Source organism: Rhea americana, unplaced genomic scaffold (assembly GCF_003343005.1).
Source record: "Rhea americana isolate MKP2758 unplaced genomic scaffold, rheAme1 scaffold_27, whole genome shotgun sequence".
Lineage (NCBI taxonomy): Eukaryota > Metazoa > Chordata > Aves > Rheiformes > Rheidae > Rhea > Rhea americana.
Window position 1 is genome coordinate 5,981,389 of NW_028186390.1, and position 24,729 is coordinate 6,006,117.

Here is a 24,729-nt window from a genome sequence, read left to right on the forward strand (position 1 = left end):
GGCTCGCGGGGCCGCGCGCATGCGCTTTCCCCTCTCTACGGAGCCTGCGCTCCCGCCGCGGGAGCGGCGCGCGCCATGGAGGTGAGGGGCCGCCGCCGCGGGGGCGCGCGCGCGCGGGTTCTCGGCTCTGTGGGGGCTCCCGCCGCCGCCGCCGCGGCGGGGCAGCGAGGGGGTGCGGGGAGCGCGGGGCGTTACCCCGCTGGGGCGCGGAGCCCGTCCGGTCCCTGCTGGTGACAGTTGAAAAGCAGTAAAATTTCCGTGCKGCGCGGGAGCCGCGAGTGCCGGGGCCCCCGCCCGAGGGATGCGGGAGTTTCTTTTTGTACGGAGCTGGCTATTCCCGGACGGCTTAAGCGCTGTGTTGCGTGTATAATATCTTTTTTTTTTTTTTTTAATGCTTCGCTGATTTCTATTAAGATTTCTGGAGCAGAAGAAGCCTGGACAAAGGAAGGCAAGTGAGCGTGTCGTTTGACCGTTCACAAGCAATCTTCTGGTATTTGGGCTCTTCTTTGTAGTTTTTATCTGTCATAAAATAGTGAGAATTATGCCCCTTTCCCCCGGGAACACCGGAAACCTGGCTCGTTCTAACACACGTCTTAGCTCTGCAGTGTSTGCTGGTCTGCCCGGGGTGACCTTCGAAGCGGTTCGAAGGGAGTAGGAGTAAACGCAGGACACTAACGTGGCCCTGACCACAGCTCTGCTACTACCTCAAGAGTTTGTGTGATAGCCAAAAACCAGCCCGTTCCCAGATGCTGTTGGCACTTCTGTGTGGAGTGCCAGGTGGACTTGTGTAAAAATAAACCCCTGATTAAAATTTTACTCCCTCATACTTTTATATTTGGTCATAAAAGTCTCTTTTTTTTTCTCTCTCACGCAGATTTATGCCATACAGCTAGCTCAAGAAGACTAGCATGTTTTCTGATAACTGTTAATAGTATAATTTGGCTGTTTTTTTCAGAACAAACATCTTTATGCCTTGTAGGTGCTGGATGGAAGTAAGGCAAAAATATGCTTGCGGAACTGAAGATCTTCCACTACAGGTTTAAGGTATTTGTTCTTGCTGTTGGCARGCTTCCAGGTAAAGTAGGTTTGGGTGCCTTGGACACTTGAAAGTCTCTTGAAGTTGAGTATTGTCAGTCGTGACATTTTTTTGCTAGTATGAATGTTGTATAAGAACTCTTCAGTGCTTTCAGAAATCTGTTCAGTACTGTGAGGAATTTGCTCTTGTATTTCAGTCTTTCTGATAACAAGGTATCAAAACACAGATACAAATTTTATGTAAAAATTCAGTGGGTAAGGGCATTAATATGGATGTTAATTAGAGTTGGGAGTACAGAGGAGGGGAGAAAGGAATAAAAGTCAGTCTTGCTTCAGACTTTTAAAACACTTGTTTAGATTAACCTTTTAAAACAAGCTTGTTTACTAATATGGGCATGTATTATGTAGCCTTTTTTCTAGTTGAGAAATGTTATTATCTGATCATTTGTGGGGTGTCAAGCAACAGCAGGAAATGCTTCTCTTGTAGCTGTGTTAAACTTCTTAGAAGATAACTTTTCATTTTTCTCTTAGGTTTACACTTGAAAAGTAGCAAGAGAGCCAGCTGGGGCTAGAGAAGCTGATTGGTGATGCAGAATCTTCTGAGAGTTCTTGATGCCATCAGGTGTGGAAGAGGGTAAGCAGCTTACTGTTTTATAAGTGCCCCTCAGAACTTACTTGCCCTGTATGCTTCCTCAATTTAAAACTGCTCTAGGGGTTAGAGAAACTCTAAGTAGATAAGTCAAAGTACTGTTACATGGATTTCTTCTTTTAGAATATGTGCAGTCTGGAGTTTAAAATAACTTTGCAGTTGAGTTCCTACTGCAGTGTGATGGAAGCTCTTGAATATGAATTGTCTGCCGGTGGACAGTAGCATGAAATATCTTACTTAGCTATACTACTTCATGTGCGGTATGTGCAAGGAAGGAAGATGATTTCCAGTGCTGTAGCCAGGGTGTATGCCTTAATGTCCCAGGCAGGGCTTAGTGTTTATTTTTGTTCGCTAGCCTGGTAAAATATAATGCATTATTATGTCTTATTATTYGTGCAGCTGCCTCAAAGGCATTCCCACTTTATCCTAGATCAAGAAATTGAAAGAATTACGGTTTATTTTTAAGCACCTCTAGTTTTGCGTGTTATTTTTGCTGTTAGCTCATAGCAGGATCAGCTCACTTGTTATCTTCCCCTCTGGAAAGATACAAAGGCAAACAAAACATTTCTCTTGCTGTTATTCTGAGTGACAACTGATGTGTTTAAAGAAATGCGTGTGTGTCTGTAAACATAGACAGATCTCAGAAGAACTGCTGTCTGAAGCATGTGTGCTACAATATGCTATTTTTTCCTGACAGGTGGGGGACACGAAGGGAGTACTTAATGCTCTCCACTGTATTAACATTCTCCCTGTTTCCTCAGTAGTAATCACAGTGAAGTAATAAATTGGGGTGGGAATCTTTTGAAGTAACTCTGTATTATACAGCAAAACAGCAAGTGAGATCCACCCATTGCTGGATGGTCTGACTCAGAGCCCTCAAAAACACCATGCTTAGCTTGCAAGGGAAGTGGCTAGCTGAGAGTGCAAAGTGTTAAGAATCTGCAAGTTGCGTACGCAGAAAAAGGTATGAACACAGAAAGATAACGGTGACTCCGGTCTAAAAGTATGGCAGAACGGAATCAAAAGGAGAAGTACAGATGGAAGGAAAAAGATTGTTGTAATTTTGTATTCTATAGAGTGAAGGATTTTAGAAAGATAGTGTCAGTTGTTGTGTATGCGTTCCTTTGAGGAAAAATTCTCAATCTTGTCTTCTCAAACTTGCTCCTCCTTGAAATTGGGTCACCCAGGCTTCCTATGGACTTCAGGATGTTCATTTAAAAAACATTCAGATATCTTCCCAGTAAGATGCGAGAGCATTAACATTTAAATTCCTCCTTATCCATGCATAATTCAGATTGAGAAATAATACAAGAAACCTTCTTGTAGAGAGGGTAAGAAATTTGCTTCTAAAACTAAGAATGAATTATGGCAAGCTACTATAAAAATGAATGACCTATAGGAATGCTCACTTAAGAAGGAGTTTTCATTTCAATTTTAAAGCTGTACAGAATAAGAATGTTAAAATAATCGGTCTCTGGGTTTGACACAGGGATCTCATATAGAATTGGGCTTTTTTCCTCTTCAAACTGGTGTATCTCTTGACCTGCCATGTAAGCGCAGTTAACCACTGTGCAGTCACTTTACAGAAGTTGCTTTGATTTTTTTTTTCTTTTTCTCCCCCCTCCCCCCCCCGCCCCCCTGTGTGAGTTTCCTGCAACTAGCAAGTCTCAACAGGATTGGCACCTGCTGAGTGACTCCTTTTTCATGATGAGCCACATCTATATCATTCATAGTGCTGCCTGAAGAAGGGAGGGCCCAAGGATGATGTGAGCACATGAGTTAGAAACAGATTTCAGGCTCAGCTTTCTCTCTCTCTCTCTCTCTCTCTCTCTCTCTCTCTCTTTGTCCAAAGCTCTGGGTGTCTGAAACTTTGAAGTGGCTTAACTTTTTTAGAGTTTTGAGGACATAAATTTCTGTTTGAAGTCTGAGAATTGTAGATATGTCATACTTGTGCAAGATAGGAACTTACTCATGCCAGTTTCATTGAATCTCATTGGTTGGATATGTAAACGCTGGCTTTGAAAATAAGTGTAAATCAAGGGAGAGAAGTTGGATGCTCTTCAGAATATGCACAGTAGTCTGTTGTTTTTCAGTTAGTCAAAAAATAGTGTTTTCAAATCTCAGAGAAGCCTCAGCAGTTTTCTCAGTGGGCTTTTACTCGGTGTGAATAAAAAAAAAAATCTTTGCTTTTGCAGTATCTGTGGGACAGTAATGTTTCTGTAGTTGCCCTTGTTTAGGTGTCATCTTGGTGATCTGAAATGTCTTGTGTTGACACATCCTCTACAAGTTTATTTCCCCTGTCAAATTCAGGGTTGAGGCTATTTTCTGTGAATCCACAAAGGTTTTATTTGAGGGTCACGATTCTCCTTTTCTTGTAACAGCTGGTCTTATCTGAATGTCACTGTTAATTGCCACTTGCTAGGAGTGAGTTAGGTACTGGTAGTACCTATTCTCAGCAGAAAATTTGCAGCTGTGGAAAGTGTTTACTCATGCTCCTGGTCTGTCTGAGCTTGTTCAGCTGCCATCAAAACCAGTTTCAAAATATGTTTTAATTTGGTGACCACAGAGACTGTTCTGGCTGTAGTTTTAGTGCTCAGTATCTTGATAACCAGTTGATCTAGGGTAGGAGCGTGATTCTTCTTGTCTGTGAAGAGTAATGTTGTATTTTATTCCTCAACTCATTATGATTTTCCAGTGTTAGAACAACTAGAACTAATAAACACCAGAAATCCCTCTTTTGTTTTTGTAAGAATGTAAGGAGGGGGGCTACTCTTCAGCTGAAATGAATGGAGCTCTGGGAATCTTGTTATCTTTTGCCTTCTGTATTTCTGGGTTATAAAATCTGTAATGTGGGGGCATGCTCCTGCTGCGTGTTCCCAGTAAGCCCGTAACAACTGGTTCTTCTGACCTCTTGAGACTCTGGGCACTACCCTAACATATATAACAACATTTATACAACTTCTGAATGTAAATGTGATCATCTTTGTTACTTTTCTTTTACAGAACAACCCTGCTAAGGCAAGACCCAATTTTGAAGGAGATGGTAGTACTCAAAATCACTGCTTGAACTGCTTTCTTCTGCTGAATTCAAACGCACAAACAAGGTATCTGCTTCTTAATAGAAAAAGGCATCCAAGAGCTCCCAAGACATGCGTATGCTTATGTATTTTTAAAAAATACGTCTCTGTTTTCCTTTGGGAAAGCACATTCAAATGAAAGGCATGGCTGATTTTGGCATATTTGTATGCAGAGTATTGGGAAGCAAGATGAAAGGGGACTTTTTTAAGATTGGGATGCAGTTAACTTATGGTATTTGTTCACTTTTCAGTATTTGTGAGTTGTCTTTATGATAAGTGCTGCTGTTCATCCTTTTGAAAATGATGTAGAGGCCACAATAGCAGTAAGGAAGGGCTTCTGTCTTAACTATCACCTTCCCGCACAAGACTAAATAATGTACGTATTCAATATTGTTTCAGCATGGAATTACAGTGATAATAAAATGACAAGACTGCAGTTTAAACAGAAGCTTGCTCTCTTTTGCTTGCACTATGGAATTTGCTGGGTTATGTTATTCTATGGACAATAGTCCTTACCTGACTATAAGAGAAGGACAGACCAGAACTCAAATTGTTCGTTGTTTCTTCAGCTTTGTCAGACTGCTAGGCAGACAGTAGTCCTGTAGAGAAACAAACTAACTCTATTATGATTGAGAAGGATTTAAGAAGTGCTCTTTTTATCAAAGGTTTGACTATCTGCTGCAAATAATGCTTGCWAAACAATGTGGCATTGTACTCCCACCTCTCTGTACTCCAGCCAGCCTAGACTGCAAGGTGGGTGGATGAGCTGGTTTGGTGGAAGGAGGGCTGAGCTATGATGTATAAAGACCTTTAAATGACATACGTTTCTCTTGGACCTGATGTGTCCACGGGCCATATCCCTCTGCAGCAGTTCATCCTGTCTCTGAGCTTTCCATGTGGCAGGGAGAGTTTCCTGTGAGCCTGCAGTATCTGTGTCACTCAAGGTGGTCCTGCAGCATGCAGGACACCTCAACATTGCGTGGATGGTTGAGGGTTGCTAAGCGTCAATAGAAACTCTTTAGCATACCGCTGTTTTGGTTTATATGGTCATAAAAACCACGCATTTCTTTGAAAGCTTGAAGAATAGCTCGTCAAGGAAGTAGAACCCCTAAAACATTTAGCTGGACTAAAGGCATTTATTTTCTTGTAATTCCCACTGTTAATTAAGCTTCTTGCTGGTTCGTTAAAACAAATAATGAGAATGAATAATGAGAATGAAACTGTGATAACTTTAAAGGAAAAGTTCTTTTGACAGAGAAGTGAACAACACAGTGCAATGAAATGGCAGACCAGAGGGGTGATAAAAAGTTAATATAGCAAACATTTCATGCCTGATAGCAAATTTGATCTAGACTATAGGTTGGAAACATTAGTTTTTCAGTAATTTGGTTTCTGTATACAAGTCTAGTGAATTTTCTGGTTTCAAAGAAGCAGTTCTCTGTAGTTTAAGAATTGACTCAGACTAAAGGGAATTGAAATAATGTAGTAAACTGTGAAACACCAGGTTATAAATATCATGGCCAACTGGTAGAGTGTGGGAAATGATTGTGAAGAAAGAAATATGTCAGCTCTGCTAAGATGCAGGATTCGTTTCCTGTCTTTTTTGCGTAATTTTTATCCTCTGTTATGAGCCCTGAATCTGTGTAATATTTGAAATGCCATAGAACCTGTTTAGGTATGACTTGTTGACTTGCAGAAGCTTAGGTCATTAAAGTAACTTGATAAACACCTTCTGGAAATCAGGCATCRTCTTCGAGCGGAGTAGCTCTCTCTCTAAATAGCTCTGTTTGTTGTTCTGATTCCCAACTCTGAATAGCTTCTATTGCAGATTAAACTCAGGGAGATTTGGAACTTGCTGTTAAAAGCTAGCCATCTCTTTATGTTAGAATTCAAAACTGCATGGCTGTAAGTTTGAGTTAAAATAAACTTTTTCAGAAGTTGGTGAAATGTAYGCCTGTATATTTCTCAGTGTATTTTAGAAGTCACTTGTGTCTTCCATCACAATAATATCTTAACACATTTTACTTAAGATTTGAAAATGGCAACTTACTACGCTTGAATAGATGACTGTGGCTTTGAGTGATACATTTTTAAGTGTTTCAGTTAGCTGTTGTTAAAGTGAAATGGCTTTCAAAATAGCGCTTATCTCAGATTTTAAGACAACTTGTGAGTTTTAAGTGACACTCAATAGCTACTACTGACAGATATTGACGAGAAAAATACCTTTTCCTCATCTTTTTGTATTTTATGTATTGGTAGGCTGCTGTGTAGTATTTTCGGCCTCAGAGCTTCTCCTGTGTTTTAGAAACACTTTAGAAACAGCGAAAGGCAGAAAAATGTTTAAAAGTTTTTTTTTTTTTTTTTTTTTTTATAAAAAAAAAGACCAACAATCCTTTCCAGCAATTTTAAAAGGCCTTTTGTTAAAAGAGGATTGCTAGAAAACTTTTTGGTTTTTAAGGCATGATCTTTTTCATTGCCAGTATTATCATAATTTTACTGTCTTGAGGAATTTACTTTTTTCTGTACTATAGATCTGTAAATGTGAATTTATTTGGAAATACCACAGCTGTAAAATGTCTTACAGTGCTTTGCTACAGCCTTAAAGACTTTGAGCCAAAATTTTTAACTGTTAGGGCCAACCTGGCAGGAACGTGACTGAACTTAAAGAAGTGTTCATGTGAGTAGAGTGTGGAATTACTTAACCTTTTCAGAAATATGCTAGCTGTATGAAGGCACAGAGAAGTATATGCACTGCTTTGTTAGACCTTCCCTAAGAATAAATGCGTGTTTTTTTTTTTTCCTTTTCTGCTATATTAGTTTGCTTCAGTGAGTTGTTACCTCTGACTGACTTTTTTAAACATCTGCAGATGTATGATGCAGGATAAGTATGTAAAGGCCAAAAGCACTGCTTGTTTTGGAGCATAACTTATCCACTGATCTGCAGTTTAGGAAGGGGCATCATGGTTTTGTGAGGACTTGGGCTGGCCTGTTGGAGGTATAAACTGATCTAGATTGCCGTYCTGACTTGTTAATCCTTGTTTGCTTTATCTTGCTGTGTTGGAGGATTCCCATTCTCCACKTTTGTTTTGGGAGCTCATTTCCTTAAGCAGTGTCACTTAAAAATATTTTGAAACAGCAGCACAGCTCTATGCAGAGCACCTTTGTGAAGGCTGAAARTTCTGTCTTGCTTCTGTGCACATTTTGGGTTGATGGTAGCTTGTGATTGTTGGCAGGGTTACTCCCATGCTTTAACTTTGTATGCTGCGTGAGGAGGAGTCATAATGGTCACGTAGTTATTTTTGTCTGTTTTTAGACTTGTTTATCAAACTTCCCCTGTTTTTCAGTAGCACTCAAATTGTATTTTTAGGCCCCCTCTGATTTTAGGGGGAGAGATGGCAGCCTGTGAKGAAGAGCAGCGGAAAATCTTTGAGATAGCTTAACATAAAGATACAAGCCTGGGTTTGTTTTTAAGTAAGGCAATTGATTGTATATTAAAGGCACCTTTATGTTCTGCCACACAGAGATGGTCAGCAGTCAGCCTGTCCCCATAGCAGACAGTGGGAAAAAGAAAAAGAAAAAAAGAACCAGAGCCACAGATCATGTCCCTGGAAAGTTTGAAGGTTGGTGGCAGTTCCCAATCTCTAATCTTAATGCTCTAATTTCTTTYGGCTGTTCTTAGTTTTCTTAGCTAAACATTACTCTTTGGCCAACATCATAATTTCATGGTTCTGTTTTTCTTTACCCCCTATGTTTTAATCTTTCACTTTTCCTTTAGTGGGACTAAACTCATCAGTGTCAACTTCTAAGTGGGGAAGTAGCGTTGTTAGGTAGATCGCAAATCAAGAGGGTGCTTATCTGCTGAGTTTAAATATTAACATTTCAATTATACTTAAAATACCCAGTGCAAGTAGATTTTGTATGGTAGGTATTTTCTGATCAAGGAGAAATGAAATGCTTTTTATGTGAGAAAATCAATCTTGGTTTTAAATGAAGATGAGGAAAGTAGATGAGATTCTAGCAGTCACTGAGGTATAAAATGCTTGCTGTATGAACAAATTGTATTTTTGCTGCTGGAATGAAATCTACTTTAAATTTGTTTAGTTCTAAAGGGTGGGGGAAGATGAAAAAATGAGACATAATTAAAGCTGATGCATCCCCCCTAGTAGTGCATAAATCTATTTCCCATCTTCATTACTAAGGGAGCTTTTTCAGTTGCTATCTCATGAGGGATGCTTATTAGGAAATTGCTTGTCTTGATCTTATTCACTGAAATACCCTGGCTAATGTCCCCTTTGTGCTGGATTTCTTTGGCAGACTTGTACAAGCTGACTGCTGAGCTCCTTGGTGAAGGAGCATATGCTAAAGTTCAAGGTGCTGTCAGTCTCCAAACTGGGAAAGAATATGCAGTAAAAGTAAGTATAAAATAAAAGCAGTGTCACTTCTGTCTGTAATATATCTTTTCCCCTCTTGCATCTCAATGAAAATCTGAAAACCTATAATGGAGTGTGTAATTCTAGAAAATTCTTGATGCTTGAAATGAGCCTGCATTATAACCATTGATAAATCTGTCATCCTAAGTATCGTGCCTCCTGAGTGGACTGGGATATCAGCCAAAGATGGAATTCTCAAACAGTAAATGACAGATTATCTATGGTGGCTAGATTTCAAGGGCTTGCTTTCCACTTGTCCTGACTCAAATGTAGTCCTAGCAGTTTTTATCTCCTCTTACGAAAGAAAAGGAAGAGTCGTTACGTACAGTGGCCTACCAAATAATACAAGCTTTTGAGAAAGCTGCTTAGGGCTCAAAAAGCACCAGTTACTGCTACCAGTTCATAGAAAGCTGTCTTTTTTTTTTTCTTTTTTTTCTTTTTTTTCTTTTTTTGGTGGAGGTGAATCTTCTGCATTCTGAACCTTGAGCGGTAGGGCTCTTTTACACGCTTGTGGCTATGTTGAGTCCGCAGTTAATTATAAGCACGAGTAATAGTAATAGGAATCTTTATGCTTGATTCTGTTGCAGAAACTACAGGTGCAAAGTTTTAAGCCTTTTCAACTTTGATCCTGTGGATGCTGAAAGTTTGCATACTCTTTATAAAATTTTTGAATTTGAAAATCTAAATTGAAGAAATAGCTGCTTTATGTATTAGACATGTTTAAGCACTAAGTCCCATGTAGTATTTTCAATGATTGCCTGTTCTTTATGGGAGAATTCTAGGTGTAAAAATGAGAAATTGATATCGACTGTAATATAATACGATTGTATTTGCAGTGATGTCGTGCTTTCAGTTCACATAGATGTCATTTAAGATCAGCCCTTGTCCTTGCCCTCTTTCAGTCTGAGGAGTGTATGAAGGAAGCTAACTTCTGATGGCAGTGCAGAAGGGCACTGAGATTCCCTATGTGTTGTTTTTAGTAGGTTATGTTTTAGTATTAGATTTCTATGAGGTTTGCACTGTGAACCAAACTCTCATTTTGTGGTTGATCTGGTACTATTTTCTTAAATGCTTACAGTGACTGATCTCTTCCTTTTTTTTTTTGAGTATTAGATGTTTGATATGGCTCCAATTTATTTTTTAGAATAATTCAAAAGGATTTCCTTTTCTGTATCTCACAGTTAAAATGACACAGGAAAAGCCTTGTGGTAACTGATCGGCAGCTGTGGTAACATGTGGGTTTGGTTCCTTTCTTCTCTTCCTTTCCTCACTTCTGTTGTCCTTTAAGTGCCTTCGAGAGCTCTGCTAGCACCATAAGTGGTTGACAGATTAGAAATTAAATCAGCAAACGTGGAGTTTTTCTCTATAGCGGGCATGCCTGAGATTCGAGCTCTAGRTCATAGTTACCCAAAGCCAGAGCCATGTGCACAGTTACTGCAGTAATTTTTCAAATATGGACTCTTTCCACAGATCATTGAAAAAAATGCTGGACACAGTCGGAGTCGGGTTTTTCGGGAAATAGAAACGCTGTACCAGTGTCAGGGTAATAAGTAAGTATAGGTTCTCATGTTTATTTAACTGTCTTGTTTTTGAAGCCTCTTTCTGATTAGATTAGGACCTTTGYGGTAGTCTTAACACCAGTTGAAATTTAGACTTGTGACCCATTCAGAACAGGATTTTTTTTCTTGTATCTGTGAAATTTAAGGAAATGCTTCCAGATCARAAGTGACATAACTCATATAGCAGCTGGTTCAGTATAGCCCAAATTTCTTCAGTTATGTACAGATTTTCATCAAATGAGGAGGTCGCAGGGGTGAATTTCAAAATGTTATTTCACCATCAGCAAAAACTGACCAGATTGCCGGTTACTGTTGAAAGGGACAGTCTTGCTCTTCCTTTCCTTCCCATGTGATCTGCCCTCCTCTTAGTGTAAGGCTTCCTGCTTTTGTGTTGAAACTCTTACATCAGCCAAAAACTAGTTTCTAATTTGAATGAGTGTGCTGAATTCACACAGCCGCAGACAGGATGAAGCAAATTTAAAGCTGCCACTTGTGGCTGAAAAGCAGGGAGTAACTTACACTGTTAGTGGCAGTGTGCTCTTTGTTCAAGGCAATTCTGAAACCATGTCACATGTTTCTGTTGATCTGTAGTTGCAGAGCTGTAGGATATATTCTATCCGTAGTGCAGTTGTGCCCCTCATATTGAGCATTTGTTACAAATTTTTAGTATAGTACTTAAAGACAATTTAAAACCAAGTTTATTTACCAAACTCATGGACTTAAGTTGTACTGTAGAGAAGCAGATATCTTTTTGTGTGTGGTTAAGAGTATGTGTTCATCCAGTATGTAACTGATTAAAAACTCAAGCTCTTGTGACCCCATGCCGAATTTTACTTTTGTCTTTATTCAAAGAATAGAAAGGTCTGACTTCTGTTTGACATTGTGACAACCTACAGTGTTTGTGTTGTGCTGCAAACACCAAAGTCTATGTCTAAACAGGGTTTAATCTAAAAATGGTAGGTACTGTGCTGGTCTTAAAGTTCTAYTGACAGGTGTCTGTCTTCTCCAAGCACTGCATTTTGTTTTGTGACTTCCAGGGAGAAAGAATGCCAGTCTAATTATTTTTTTGTTCTTGCCTGCAGCACAAATACTCTTCCAAATCATTAAATACAATGTATTATCAGTTATCTTCCTGCTAATTGAACAGTAGCAGAACCCTTTSACAATCCTGCTTGTTGGAGGTTTTAATGTTTGACCTGTTCCTACTGCTTAAGTTTCAGTATGAGTGGGAAATGTTTTTTAATGCCATAGGCAACCAAAGCAACTTTTTAAATTAGCATTTTTATTTTTGGTTATTTCTGGCACTTTCTAATTATGCACACTGAAACTCTTCATTGTTTTGCTTATACTGTGTATTTGTTTCTTCTGCTTCCCCTGCCCCCTTTTCTTTTTTTAAAGGAACATTTTGGAGTTAATAGAGTTTTTTGAAGATGACACGAGATACTACCTTGTCTTTGAGAAGCTGCGAGGAGGTACCGTACAGTAGCTGTTGCTTTGTTCATTGWGTTATCTTGGTCCTGCTACTGAGATGGAAGTTTTGGGATTATATTAGCAAGTCGGTAGCACTTTAGAACAAGAAGAGACACAATATGGSAGGTATTACACATGCTCTTTGTACAGCATAGGGCAACTGTGGCAAAAAAAATAAATAAACAAACCTCCAGTTGTAAGGCATTCTGCTTGTGGCTGTTTGAGAGGGCCAGTCAAGTGGACTTGTATGGTCCCTGGTCTCCACCATTTAACACTCRTATGGAGAATGAGAAGGCTGTATCATGCACACTGTGAGCTTTCTCATACTTGTCTGCATTGGATATAATTTATTAATTTCTGTTGTGCCAAACTATGAGTTAAGAGTATGATCCACCTGCAAGTATATATCATGAGTTTATCATGATACATACTTCTGTCCTCGGAGCACCATTTATTTTCTGTCTATGAAGGTTTTCAGCAGCAAACTGTATGCGTGAGAAATGCAAATTCTTTCAGTATAGGTGAAACAAAGGAGATCTTCTCAAGAAGGGCACTGGTTTTCTTGAGTGATTAAAAGCTTTTGTTTACCTTCTCTTACAACCACTGCATTATTTCACTGTGATTTCCTCTGACACTGTTGCTTTTCCTTAGTGCACACACTTCTCTGATMAATTAGCCTGCTTGCACTATATTGTAGTCCTTCTAGGACTATAAGTGGTAGATAGGGATGAATCTGCATTTTTTTTTTCTTTCTCTTCCTCTCTCCACGTCCTTCCCCAGTAGTTAACCCTCTTCTTTAAGTGTAGCAGTATGGTTGTCAGTATACCTGTGTGGATAATAATGCCGTATCATATTCTTCTTCTTAGCTACTATTTTTACRGTTTTCACCTTGGATTGAGGGGCTGCTAGTTTTCTCTCTGAAAATGTCAACGTTTGAAGTGTTTGTTAGTGTGAGTCTGATTCTCAAAGAAATAATGGGAGCTACAGATTCTGGTGTTGGTATAAGCGGTGTGGCTGGCACAAGTGAGAACATTCATCTTGAATGCAAGCATTACTTTAATAACTCCAGCCTTGAGATGGATTGTTAGCTAGAATGCTGGGTCATAAGTTGGGACTTTCCATTTTCAGCTTTACCTTCCGGTAGCTGTGGAAACTGAAGGAGCTCTGCTGCCATTTTAGTTGCAATGTGTACCATGATTTGCAGAAGCCATTTAGTAACTTTGCCTGGCAGTGTTGGAGCATTTCATTACTGAAAGTGTTAAAATCCAGCTTATTTTAGTGAACTTGCATGATTTAGGAGTCTTCTCTTCGTCTTCCCCGCCACCCCCATATGTTTAGGGAGATGCTATCGGATACTTGCTTTCTGACGAATGCTGAAGAGATGGTAAAAACTTGAGTGGAAGTGCCTTGTTACTTTGTAGGATTCCTCTACCTGGGTTGAAAATAAAGTATGTAGAGCATGTTTTTCATTGATACTGATAAAATTCTTATCTGAGACAGTTTAGGACATTACCTCTATTTGGAAAGGTGATCTGAAATAAACCTTCAAAACCTTGGCATTGCTTGCTGAGTGAATTGAGTACTAAAGGTGGCTCAGTCTTGTTTACTGTAAAGTCTGGGAGCTTTTCCATAGGGATGAAAACATTTCAAGAAATGTTATTATTTTCTAAAGCTGTAAAGAACAACTCTACCAGGAAAACCTTAGAACTCTGTGCCCTTAGGAAATCTGTAGCAAGCTAGAAACGGTTGTTATCAGCAAGGGGAAAGCTGTATAGTTGAAATCTGATAAACTATTCTAAAATGGCCCTCTTCCAGCCATCTGAAACAGTGTTACAAAGTATATGGGACAGTCTGTTCATCCATCTTTCTTCTTTATGACTGTATATCCTGGTAAAGATCTTTCCTTTTTCCTGTTTCAACTGTTGCTGTGGAACAGTGACAGCAGCATTGATGGTATAAGAACAGGACTTACACAGTAGAGGATGGGAGGTTTCCTTGCACATTTACAATTCAAGAATAAATATGAAATCACCAGAGATATAAAATGCTTACTGTATTGGGGGCTGATCACAAATGGCAGTTACTTCTTTGATTTCTTGATGCTTTAATAAACTTACCTCTCTGAGTAAGAAATCTGAGGACAGCAGTAAGGTTATTTGGTGGGGGCTGGATCTCTGTGGAAAATACTTTTTTTTTTTTTTTTATAATGTTTTGAGAAGAGTGATAGCATTAGAGAAGATAAGGAATCAAACCTTCTTTCATCTTTCCTTAAAGGTATACCAGAAGTTGCGCTGCCTGTAAGTTATCAATCCTTCAGTGTGTTCGAATTTGAATGTCTTTTGTGAGACCCCAGGCAAATTCTGCCTGAGCCTCACCTTGATGTGAGCGGGAAATGTAGTATACRTTTTAAACTAGAGCTCTTTTATTTGTTTATTTGGGTTTTTTTAATGATATAGAAACAAAAAATGTTTCAGTTGAATTCTGGTGCAGATTTTCAGTTGGCACRTTATACAGAATGAGATATAGTTCATTCAGGTGTACAACAGGCATGGTATTCTGTGATCTGGAGGAGACTGGTTTTGCTGAAGGGCTATGTCYGTGCTTAGATGAGGTTTGTGTTTTACTAGAAGTACTACCAAGTTTCTGTTCTTTGCATTGCTTGGAATATAGGCATGTCAGTAGTGAGATGTGGGGCAGTATTAAGTGATTGCCTTACATGCTTTCCTTAAGCTAGAAGGCTATGATTTGTTTGGAAATTATATACTGCCATGCTTGCGTATTGAAGCTGCTCATTCGTACCTTATTCTTTGTCATTTCCCCTTTCACAAGTTGGATGCTGTGAAAGACTGTTAATATAATTTCTCGTGGGGTTTTTTTTATGTTTTCATGAATACTTGGTACTAGTCCTTCATTATTTTCTGAGTTCTTCTACATGAGAACATGAATGGTGAAGCTACCATTTCTGCCCTGTAAATATCCTAATAAGATTAGGGTAGTTCTAGTTACAGCTGACTCTTCAAACTGACTTCTCTTTGGCCCTGCACACACTTAATCCAGTTCTCCTATTACTGCAAACTGGTACTAGCTTTGGGATGTTAAGGCTCTGCCCATGCAGAGACATTCTCAACTTAGGCAGCATTTATATTAAGGATTATATTTATTTATATATTTCTATTCACGTAAAGGTTTTTGTTCACCTAATATTACAGGTTCRATATTGGCCCATATACAAAAGCGGAAGCAATTTAATGAACGAGAAGCAAGCAAAGTGGTGAGAGATATTGCCTCTGCTCTGAATTTTCTTCATACAAAAGGTAAGAGAAGGYTCTCTCCATCTTTACTGGTTGACACTCTTAAGATACAGAAGCATATTTTATTTTTAAGTAGTCACAAGTCAGCCTTAATTTTACTAGCATTTCTGTTTCCAGTGAAACCAAATGACTGATCTATTTTTTCCCCCCTGTAATACTTTTTGGATAATAATATAGTAGCCTTAATCAGCTGTGTTAAGATGGTAAGTATAGCTTTTTGAGAAAATAAAAGTTAAATCAGTAGCCAAGAAGAATTAACATTGGAGTTGAATCTGTTTGCTTGTTCTTGTTACCTAAGCTACCATTTAAAGGTTACTCAAACAAGAGCTGTTTTTTTTTTTTTCCCCTTTTAATTTCCTCCTCTTTCAGATCTACAGAGATTGTTTTCTGTATTTACCCAGAATTTCTGCTGGTTACAAGAACTCTTTGTTTGTAGGAGCGTCTGCTCTCCAGTCTCAGGGCCTCAGTGTTGAGTCAGAGACCTACAAGTGAACCCTAGTCCTTGTTTGAAGTGCCCTCATTTCATTAGGGATCTTCTCAGGTTTAAAAACAATTATATTTGTGGAAAGTCCTTTTAATTTAAAATGTATTCCTTCCCCTTTTCCTACTTGAGAGCACTCTTTTTCTATTTCAAAACATCTGTGTGTGTGTGTCATTTCTGCAGTGTGTATGAATGCAGAATGTGATAGATATCTTTAAAACCTCTCCTATGTCATTGTTATCTGATTCTGCATCGATTAAACAGCTTTAGCTAGTGCGTACTTTCATTTTGTTACAGGGACTATTCCGAATAGAATGGCACATAACTGGAGGCTATGTTTATTACTAGATTTTTTGATGACAATAAACTTATTCTTTGCAGTCGTTATTTTGCTGTTCTGATTAGCCAGGTTTTAGCGAGCAGCGAGCAGATCTAGGTTTGCTGTCAACATTGTTGACTGACCCCACATCAATAAAAATGTTCAAACACAGACTTTAAGTCACAGGACTGCTTGTGTCCTTGTGTAGTGGGAATTACAGTGTTTGTGCCTTGATAGATTGAGCCTGTTAAAAAGAAAATCGTAACAATGCGTGAGGAATAAATAAAGTGGTAAAGTTGAGAAATCTTGTCATCTGCTGTGACTTTTGAAATGACAGTTAATTTGGATGTGGAAGCAAAGTTAATTTGGATTAAGATTTTGGTAACCTTTATAGCCTGGCTATGTGATGAATTATAGCCTCAGATCTGCAGAGACTTTATTCTGAATACCTTGTTTTTTTGAGGATTTTGAATTTGAGTTATGGGGAAATAAGGAAGAGGAAGCTGGAGAAATACGTAATCAAGTGTTTTAGGCTGCAGCTGCTTAATAGTTGTCTCAGGAACACAGTTCAAGCTAATATCTTTCTCTAGTGATCTCTCAACCTTTAGTTTTAATTCCCCTTTCCCCAAACAAAAGGAGAGTGATTCATTTAAATGGCTTCAGAGAAGCAATTCAGCTTCTTTCTTGTCATTTGCTGTGAATTGTTACACTGGGGACATTGCTGCAGAATTGGCTGCAGTGGCATCCCCTTTGATTTCTTGTTCTCTCTGTTTCTTCTGTGTGACATTAAAATAATTAGTAAGTTGCATACAGAACACTGAAGTAAACAGGAAATTAAAACAGTTTTATTGAGCCTCTTAGCGGTGGTAGTGCTATAGCTAGATTCTTTCAAAAATAAATTTGAATGAGGACAACTAATTCTTTTGCAAGTGGTAGTTTAAAACTCAGCTAGGTGGTAATACTGCCTTACACCCACTTGAGATGGATGTACTTTATTGCTAATAATCCACTGGAGGATCATTTAACGGGAGCTGTTTTCTTTTCTCAGCACTGTGCATGACTGCAAAATGAAATAAAATCTTACATAATCAGGCGTTTGAATTCAAGCTGTAGTTTTTTTTTTTTAATGTTGTTTCATGTTACAAGTCAGACAGCTGTTGGAAGGTTTGTCAACTTGCTGTAAATGTTGTCATGGACTATCTTGATAGATTCCTTTTATAGTATTTCCCCTCTACATTATTTACACATGGGAAAACTGCATCTTTATGGAAGCTCTGAATCCTTTAGGTCAGTGGAGTATCAGTTCTGTGCTTTAAGTCATATCTTGTGGTTTATGCTGAAGAAAAGAGATTAGAAATTCCCTTACATAAAGATTGTTGGGATGCCTTCTTATAATATGAAGTAGTAACAAATGTGCTTGAAGCATATTAAAAGCAAGGCTAGAATACAGTTAAACTGTTGCCAAGTTGCTTGTGTGATTTGACTTTTTTCTTTTATCTTCTCACTTTCTGCCTTCTCATTAAGTTTGATCTTATTAAATGGAGGATTTCCAGAAACTGCATGTGAAGAACTGCTCTAACAATATAGAACCACCTTTGCATATGAATTGCATAGACAGATTCTTTGGTTTTCCATGTCAGGCTTGTTTATTCTGGCAGCAATTGAACGAAAGGGCCATTTGGTGGTTCTCCTTTTGCCTTTTCTTCTGTATCTCAAACCAAACCCTTTAATTTTTCTTTTGTTTCTGCAGAGAGCACACAGCAATATCTCACTGTTAAAGGGATGGTATTTCCATCTGAGAACTTGTGGTTTTCTTTGGGGGAGGGTGTCTCAAGTGTTGTCTGTACTAGTTCAGGAAAGTGCCCATCCTTCTCTCTGGAAAGAAGGACCTTTACTGCAGAGAGCACAAAAATTCTTTGACTAAATTGAGTACACAAGTAACCTTTCCTACAGGTCAGTCATCTCGGTAAGCTGCTTTTAATTAACGCAATTTGGAGTAAGCTAAACAGTTCCAGTGTTAGAAGGTGGTTCTTTTCTTGACTGACTTTCCTGTATATCTAAGGATGGTAAAAACTTAGTAGGATGAAGTAGTGATATTTTATAAATATTCATCTCAAGTCAGTTACTTGCCCTATCGTTAGGCAGGCTTTGTATAGCAAACTCAGGCCTAGAATATTTCCCAGATCATATTCTAACAAAGGGAAGTAATGTGAAATAAAACTAGAGTGAGTCTTCTCTAATGAACCTCTTTCCTCTTATTCAGGTATTGCTCACAGAGACCTGAAGCCTGAAAACATCCTGTGTGAATCTCCAGAAAAGGTGCTACTCTGTTCTCTTAACCTTCTGAAGTGTATTTTTTATCCTGGTTTCCAAAGACACTCCTCATGCTCTCAGTTTTGTTCTTGAAARCTTGTGAACCCACTGGCCACCCTCTACTAAATTTAACAGAACTGAAGCCTAGGTGAGACTAAATTCTTCTGTGAGCTGTAAGAATGGCTAAGATATAAAAAGCTAACATCTTAGAGAGGGCAAGGCAATTACAGCTTAGCATCTCATCTGTTCTAATTCCCAGATGGAGAGATGTYTACAGTCCAGCTGATCACCTCATATATGGCTCCCAGGTTGTCCTGGTGTGTGCTGGCMCCTGTCCAGCCAAATAGATAATTAATACAGAAAAGTCAGATGCTGGGGACATAAAAGCAACTGGAGTAGAGGAGGGACATGAAAGAGTGGAACATACCTGTAGGATATTGCATTTCACCAGTSCTGCTGCTCACAGAATAACTTTTGTTCTGTCTTGGAGTTTTCAACATGGTGTTCCAATATATATATATATTGAATTAATCTCTATTTTCTGGGCCTCTTAATATTTTGCCCTTGTTTTCAGGTGTCACCAGTAAAAATATGTGACTTTGATCTTGGTAGTGGGGTTAAGCTGAACAGTGCGTGTACTCCAATAACTACTCCAGAGTTAACTACGCCGGTAAGAGACCTATTGTGACTTTTTGCTTTTTSTCTTCTACCGTAAAATACTTTTTCATGTCTCCAGAGAATAGYTTCCAAGTGGCTTACTCGCAACCACCCTCAGTAGTGGATAGATGATTTTAAGCAGGTGTATTGTCTTGGTTTCCATGTTGTAGAATGAATGTACAAAGACACAGGAATTCACCAGGTTATTTCTCCAATTGACCAGAAAGTAATCCATTGATCCTATTTGTTTCTTATGCTGTCAAATAAGGAAGCTTTGTGGGTTTTTTCTGCTTACGAGTTGAGTTTGAACCTCAGTTTTGTGTCCATTTCCTCRAATTAGAGTTTTATAGCTAGGACTTGAGAACTACAGGGAAGTGTAAGCTYGGTAATCAATGTATGACCTTATAATCCATATTAATTTGTGAAACTACYGTGCTGTGCTTCTAGCATTATTTTGAAAGAAAAAAACCTGACAATTTTGTAGTAAAATACATTTTTTAAAAATTGCTTCCCTTGGTATACTTACTTATTTTCTGAAAAACCTGATAACTAGTAGGTAAAGTTTAAAAAAAAATGAAATATGTAAGTGAGCATTTTGACCCTATATATAGGATCATAGATTTATATGGAGCAGTGTACCATTTTGCTGAAGAGCAGTAGGAACTCTTTCCCTTTCTCTAAGGCCTCTGTAGTCCTCACTCCTAAAATGTGTAGCTAACAATATTTTCTTATGCAGTAGGCACAAAATGTTTCAAAGTTCTTGGCAGTTCCATTTAGCTACTGAGGATTGCGGCAGTTGTGATTTGACTTAACAAAGTAAGGTCTCCAGTCAAAGCCATAATTAAGCTTCAGTAGTCGTTGATGCCCAATTTTGTTCTTCAGACTAGGTAACCTACCATTAGCAGAGAGCAGAATGATAAAAATCTGAGTCTTGATTCAACCCTTCCTTTGAAAACTTGCTTGAATTTGGTCTCCTAGTGTGGGTCTGCAGAATACATGGCACCTGAAGTGGTTGAAGTCTTCACAGAGGAGGCCACGTTCTACGATAAGCGCTGTGATCTTTGGAGCCTGGGAGTGATTCTGTACATCATGCTCAGTGGTTACCCCCCTTTTGTGGGCAACTGTGGCACAGATTGTGGCTGGGACAGAGGAGAAGTCTGCAGAGTTTGCCAGGTGAATACATAACCTGGGGGTAATTGGGAGTGAGTACTTCACCCTGTGAACTTAAGGTCTGTGAGACYTGCTATAAAACCAGCCATGAGGAATTGTGTGTGTAACCCAACTAGTTATCTGGGAAAGCAAGCCCTCAGTAAGAAATGARGGTGGTGATGTAAAAGTTGTGTGATGATGATMACCCTTTTTAATTTAAGATTTGGCAGATACCTCTTTCTCCTTTTAATGTGAGATCTCATAGCTCTCTGGAAACTGGGTRTGTTGRCTTCATAGTTGCTGGAGAGAGGGGTGTTGTCAGTGGAGGATTTATCACATCCATCTAAGGATGCACTGAATACCTCTGTGGAGCTGCCTTGATCTCTCCACTGACTCCATGGGGAGACTGAATGGTTTCAGCTGTCGCATTAGATGGCCAAAATTTGGTGAGAAGGATTCCATCCAAAAGGGTCTAGATCTTTCTGACATGGAGAAGTCTTCTGGTTGCAATCCAGTTGCTATTTAAAATAAAGGATTTTTCTTTCACTAGAACAAGCTCTTTGAGAGCATTCAGGAAGGAAAATATGAGTTTCCTGACAAGGACTGGTCACATATATCCTCTGATGCCAAAGATCTCATCTCAAAGTTGCTGGTTCGTGATGCCAAAGAAMGACTTAGTGCTGCTCAAGTTTTGCAACATTCATGGGTTCAAGGAGTACGTATTCCACTTTATTTTTTTAATAGTTCTTCTGAGTCATAAAACAAGCTGCTCCCTCTCTCTAAGCATTTAGTGGATATATTGTATATTTCAATGCCCTTATCTTGATTAATTAAATGAGATCCAGTGGCTTAATTCTTAATGAAACCGTGTGTGGTAAATACTTGGAGGAATCTGTCAAGCTCTAAGTATTTTATTGTTGTTGTTGGTTTGTGTATTTAAATGGCTTTCTTGTGGGTACCAAGCACTGCAGTACACAAATTATTATGTTACTCTTTTTAATACAATCATGCAAAATGCTTGTAGCTTCAGCATTAAAAGAATGGCAGCATGATCTTCTGTTTTAGTTCCAAGTGTAGGCAAGCACAGATAGACTCTCTGGAGAACTTTTCAAGCTTTAATCTCACACTTGCAAAACTTCTGCAATACTGTGGTTAACTTYTGGTGGTGGAGGGTAAGGAGGGACATTCACTAATGTCAGCAGTGATTTGTGAAGCCAAGGTGCAGTAGTGTGTATGCAGTATCAATTAGTTGTGAAGATTTGGGGGAGTAACCTGTCTTCTATAACTTTCTCTTGAGAAAGCTTGGTCCTCAGCCACTACTGTGTAACTAACTTTCTTAACTACCTCTTCTTCTAGCAGGCTCCTGAGAGGGGATTACCTACGCCACAAGTTCTTCAAAGGTAATCTTTTAAAATGTCTGTAAACTCAGGCACGAGCTGTTAGCAAAGGAATGAGGGGAAAAGATGAAATGTAACAAATCACAGGCTGGGAGAGGAGCTTCATAAATACAGCTGCAGTAATTTTGTTAAGAACATTAGAAATACTAAAGCTCTGTGATTTTTTTTTCCCCCTTCTTTATGATCTAATCTTGCTTGTTTGTGGGAAAAGCTTTGGAGAGGATTCCTGCGGTGCAGAGCTAATCTTAGACTGGAAATAATGACAGTTTTGTTAGTTGGCTGCCCAGGAGGAGAAAAAAAGGCATAAAGGCATGTGTTATCCAAAAAGACTGCGTTCTGGTGTGTGAATATTCATCATGCACAGACTTACATCAGAATCCCACTGAAGTTGATGATGATCACAGTATCAATTTAAATGCAAGTAGGGCAAGCTTCRTTTAAAGTGATTTGTTGGCAGATTCTGTATGCCAGAGGGCCTGAGTCTCRCATCTCTGGTTCTATTTCCATCACTGCCACTGGTGATTCCAGGTCCTTCCTCTCCTCAGCAATGCATTTCCTTAAGTCAGTTGTGCAATTATATGGGGGTTGCAGTAGGACAGCAGTGCTTCACACTCCCGCCTTTTTAACATGTAAAAACTGCAGCATGGTATCTCAGGTGGCTTGCCCAGGTTTACATGGGGAGTCCTTGGCAGAACGAGGAATGAAATGTGGTTGTTTCCAAAATCCTAGTGTACCTTTGTGTGTTGCTGGTTGTCACGTTGAAGAGAGATGCAAATGTTAAGTGACTTCACATACATGTTATAACTACTTTTTTCTTTTCCCTTAAAGGAATAGCAGCACAAAAGACCTGACACTTTTTGCTGCTGAGGCTATAGCCCTTAACCGCCAGTTATCTCAGCATGAGAGTGAGCTCAACATGGAGCAGGAGAACATTGCACATGCTGTATGTTCCATGAAGCTTTCTCCACCATCTACGTCCCGCCTCGCCAAGCGCAGAGCAATGACGCAGGCCACCAAAAATGATGACTTCCAGCCAGCTCCCCATAAAGCCTTTTAAACTTCTTTCATGCTATGGATTGGCAAGATTGGCCTGTTTTCTTGTTTGGATCTTCAGCACCTATCAAAGCTTCTCTATTTCTGACTTTTGATTAGAAGCTTGCTCTTTTGAAGCATCTCATAACTTTAAGGGGATAACTTTTTATGGGAATGTTTCTTTGCCTGTCAGATTTGGTGCATTAAGATAATGTAACTGATCTTTTTAAACTAGAGAAGATGTCTGCTGCTAAGTTATCTAAGGTGGTAAATCACTAAGCTTTCTTTGTTTTATCCTTTAAGGAGCACACTCTAAAAGGCAAACTTGAAAATGCCGGAAAAAGGCTTTTCTTGCTTTGCCTGGCAAAGTGTCAAAGCTCCCTACCTATGACTGCTGTCTTTGATGGTAAATCTTCCAAGGTGCTACTGCTAGTGTGAGCAGCAGGGGCTGTTTCCAACCAACAGTGCCCTTTTCTCTGTACCCTCAGGAAACAATGACGATTAGGTGAATCTCTGTCACCATTACCTTCATCGGGCTTAAATTGTGTGTGGATGATATTGTAAAGGTCCAAGCATTTGTCAGGCTTGTAGAGATGGAGGGAACAGGGTTACCTTTTTTTCTTTTCTTTTTTTCCCCCTCTCCTGTGGATGGTTTGTACATCAGCATGTGGGACAAAAGCTGGAAGAAGGTGGTATTTCTTTGACATCTTTTTGTTCTCTTGAGTAGAACGTGTGCCGTTCTCAGTTTTCTTTATCCTGTGTGCCCTTCTCTTACAGTTACATTGTTAAATCCAATACCATGATATAACAGATGAGTTTGCTTAGTGTCTGTTTTTTCCACATTAATGCTATCCTCMGTTATACTTTTCTGCTTTTAAACTCATATCACTCAAGTTCTTCTGTATTGCATTATCTGGAGTTCTTAATGTGAATGGACAGGCTTCAGTAAATTTTGGTGTGTGAATAATTAAGAATTTCCAAAAGCAAAGGTACATTTGTGAATAAACAGTGCTGCAGCTGTGGTAGTTGGCCTCCTGCAGTGATCAGGCCAGATAGGTAGAATTCAGATTCTCGTTCTAGTGCTGCGGTGCCCTGGAGCTTAGGAGTAATTTGAAAAGGTACTGTCTGAACGGCTGAAGGTTTTGGATGACCAGAGTGAGGTCCCTGTAGAAAAGGATGCCAGTGTTGAGCACTTTYTGAAATGTAAGCTGTGAAAATTGGGCCACTAAGGTGCCCCATATGATGCACCTTAGACTTGCCAGCYGTTTCTGAAGACCTTTGCTGGTGTGCAAGGTGGGGAGAGGGAGGAGGCTTCCAAGTGCTAGCACAAACCTTTCCAAGCAGCATGAGAAGGAATAAAGTAGCTGATCCAACAAGCAGTTGGRAATTGAGGAGTCAAAGCTGAGTATCTTTGGCCTATTCAGAGTGGTTTTACAGTATCTTTTAGCAGTGTGCATATGAATATTTTTATACAACATGCTGTATTTTGTGATTAATATTAAAGTTCTTATTTAAATTATTTTATACATTGTGTCAGTGAAGGGATTATGAAATGTATTTGCCTTTGTTTTTATTAAAATGTTTTAAGTTATAGAGTTAACGCATTCAATTCTGCATTTTTTATTCTTGATGGGGTTTTTTTGGCGACTTTGAAAAATTGGGAAATACTTGCTTCTCTCTGTGACACCGGGTTTAAAGCATGCTCTGAAAACTAAGTATACCTTCCTCTTCTATAATTGTATTGCTTTATCAGTCTCTGGAGCTCTGGTGATCTCAGCTCTCTAAGTGAGATTAAATATGACTGCACAGAGAAGAGTGGTCCTTTTTGACCTTTGTGAGAGATCATTTAA

The 24,729-nt window shown here is 39.1% G+C and overlaps 1 protein-coding gene across 7 annotated transcripts; it reads left to right on the forward strand.

The window, feature by feature from the left end:
• MKNK1 (MAPK interacting serine/threonine kinase 1) lies at window positions 1-24,479 on the forward strand. 7 transcript variants are annotated; one of them, XM_085308093.1, is made up of 15 exons: window positions 1-81; window positions 980-1,044; window positions 1,567-1,669; window positions 4,688-4,788; window positions 8,283-8,381; window positions 9,076-9,173; window positions 10,662-10,741; window positions 12,149-12,222; window positions 15,430-15,534; window positions 18,595-18,650; window positions 19,219-19,314; window positions 20,280-20,474; window positions 21,001-21,165; window positions 21,807-21,850; window positions 22,676-24,479. In XM_085308093.1, the coding sequence occupies exons 5-15, from the start codon at window positions 8,285-8,287 to the stop codon at window positions 22,902-22,904; spliced, it is 1,239 nt and encodes a 412-aa protein (XP_085164219.1). In that variant the 5' UTR covers window positions 1-81; window positions 980-1,044; window positions 1,567-1,669; window positions 4,688-4,788; window positions 8,283-8,284; the 3' UTR covers window positions 22,905-24,479. The 7 variants fall into 7 exon arrangements, with proteins under 7 accessions (XP_085164219.1, XP_085164218.1, XP_085164221.1 ...); XM_085308092.1 differs by having other exon boundaries at window positions 37-81; window positions 956-1,044; XM_085308095.1 differs by lacking the exon at window positions 1-81 and adding an exon at window positions 212-490 and having other exon boundaries at window positions 21,810-21,850.
• The last annotated feature ends 250 nt before the right edge of the window (window positions 24,480-24,729 follow it).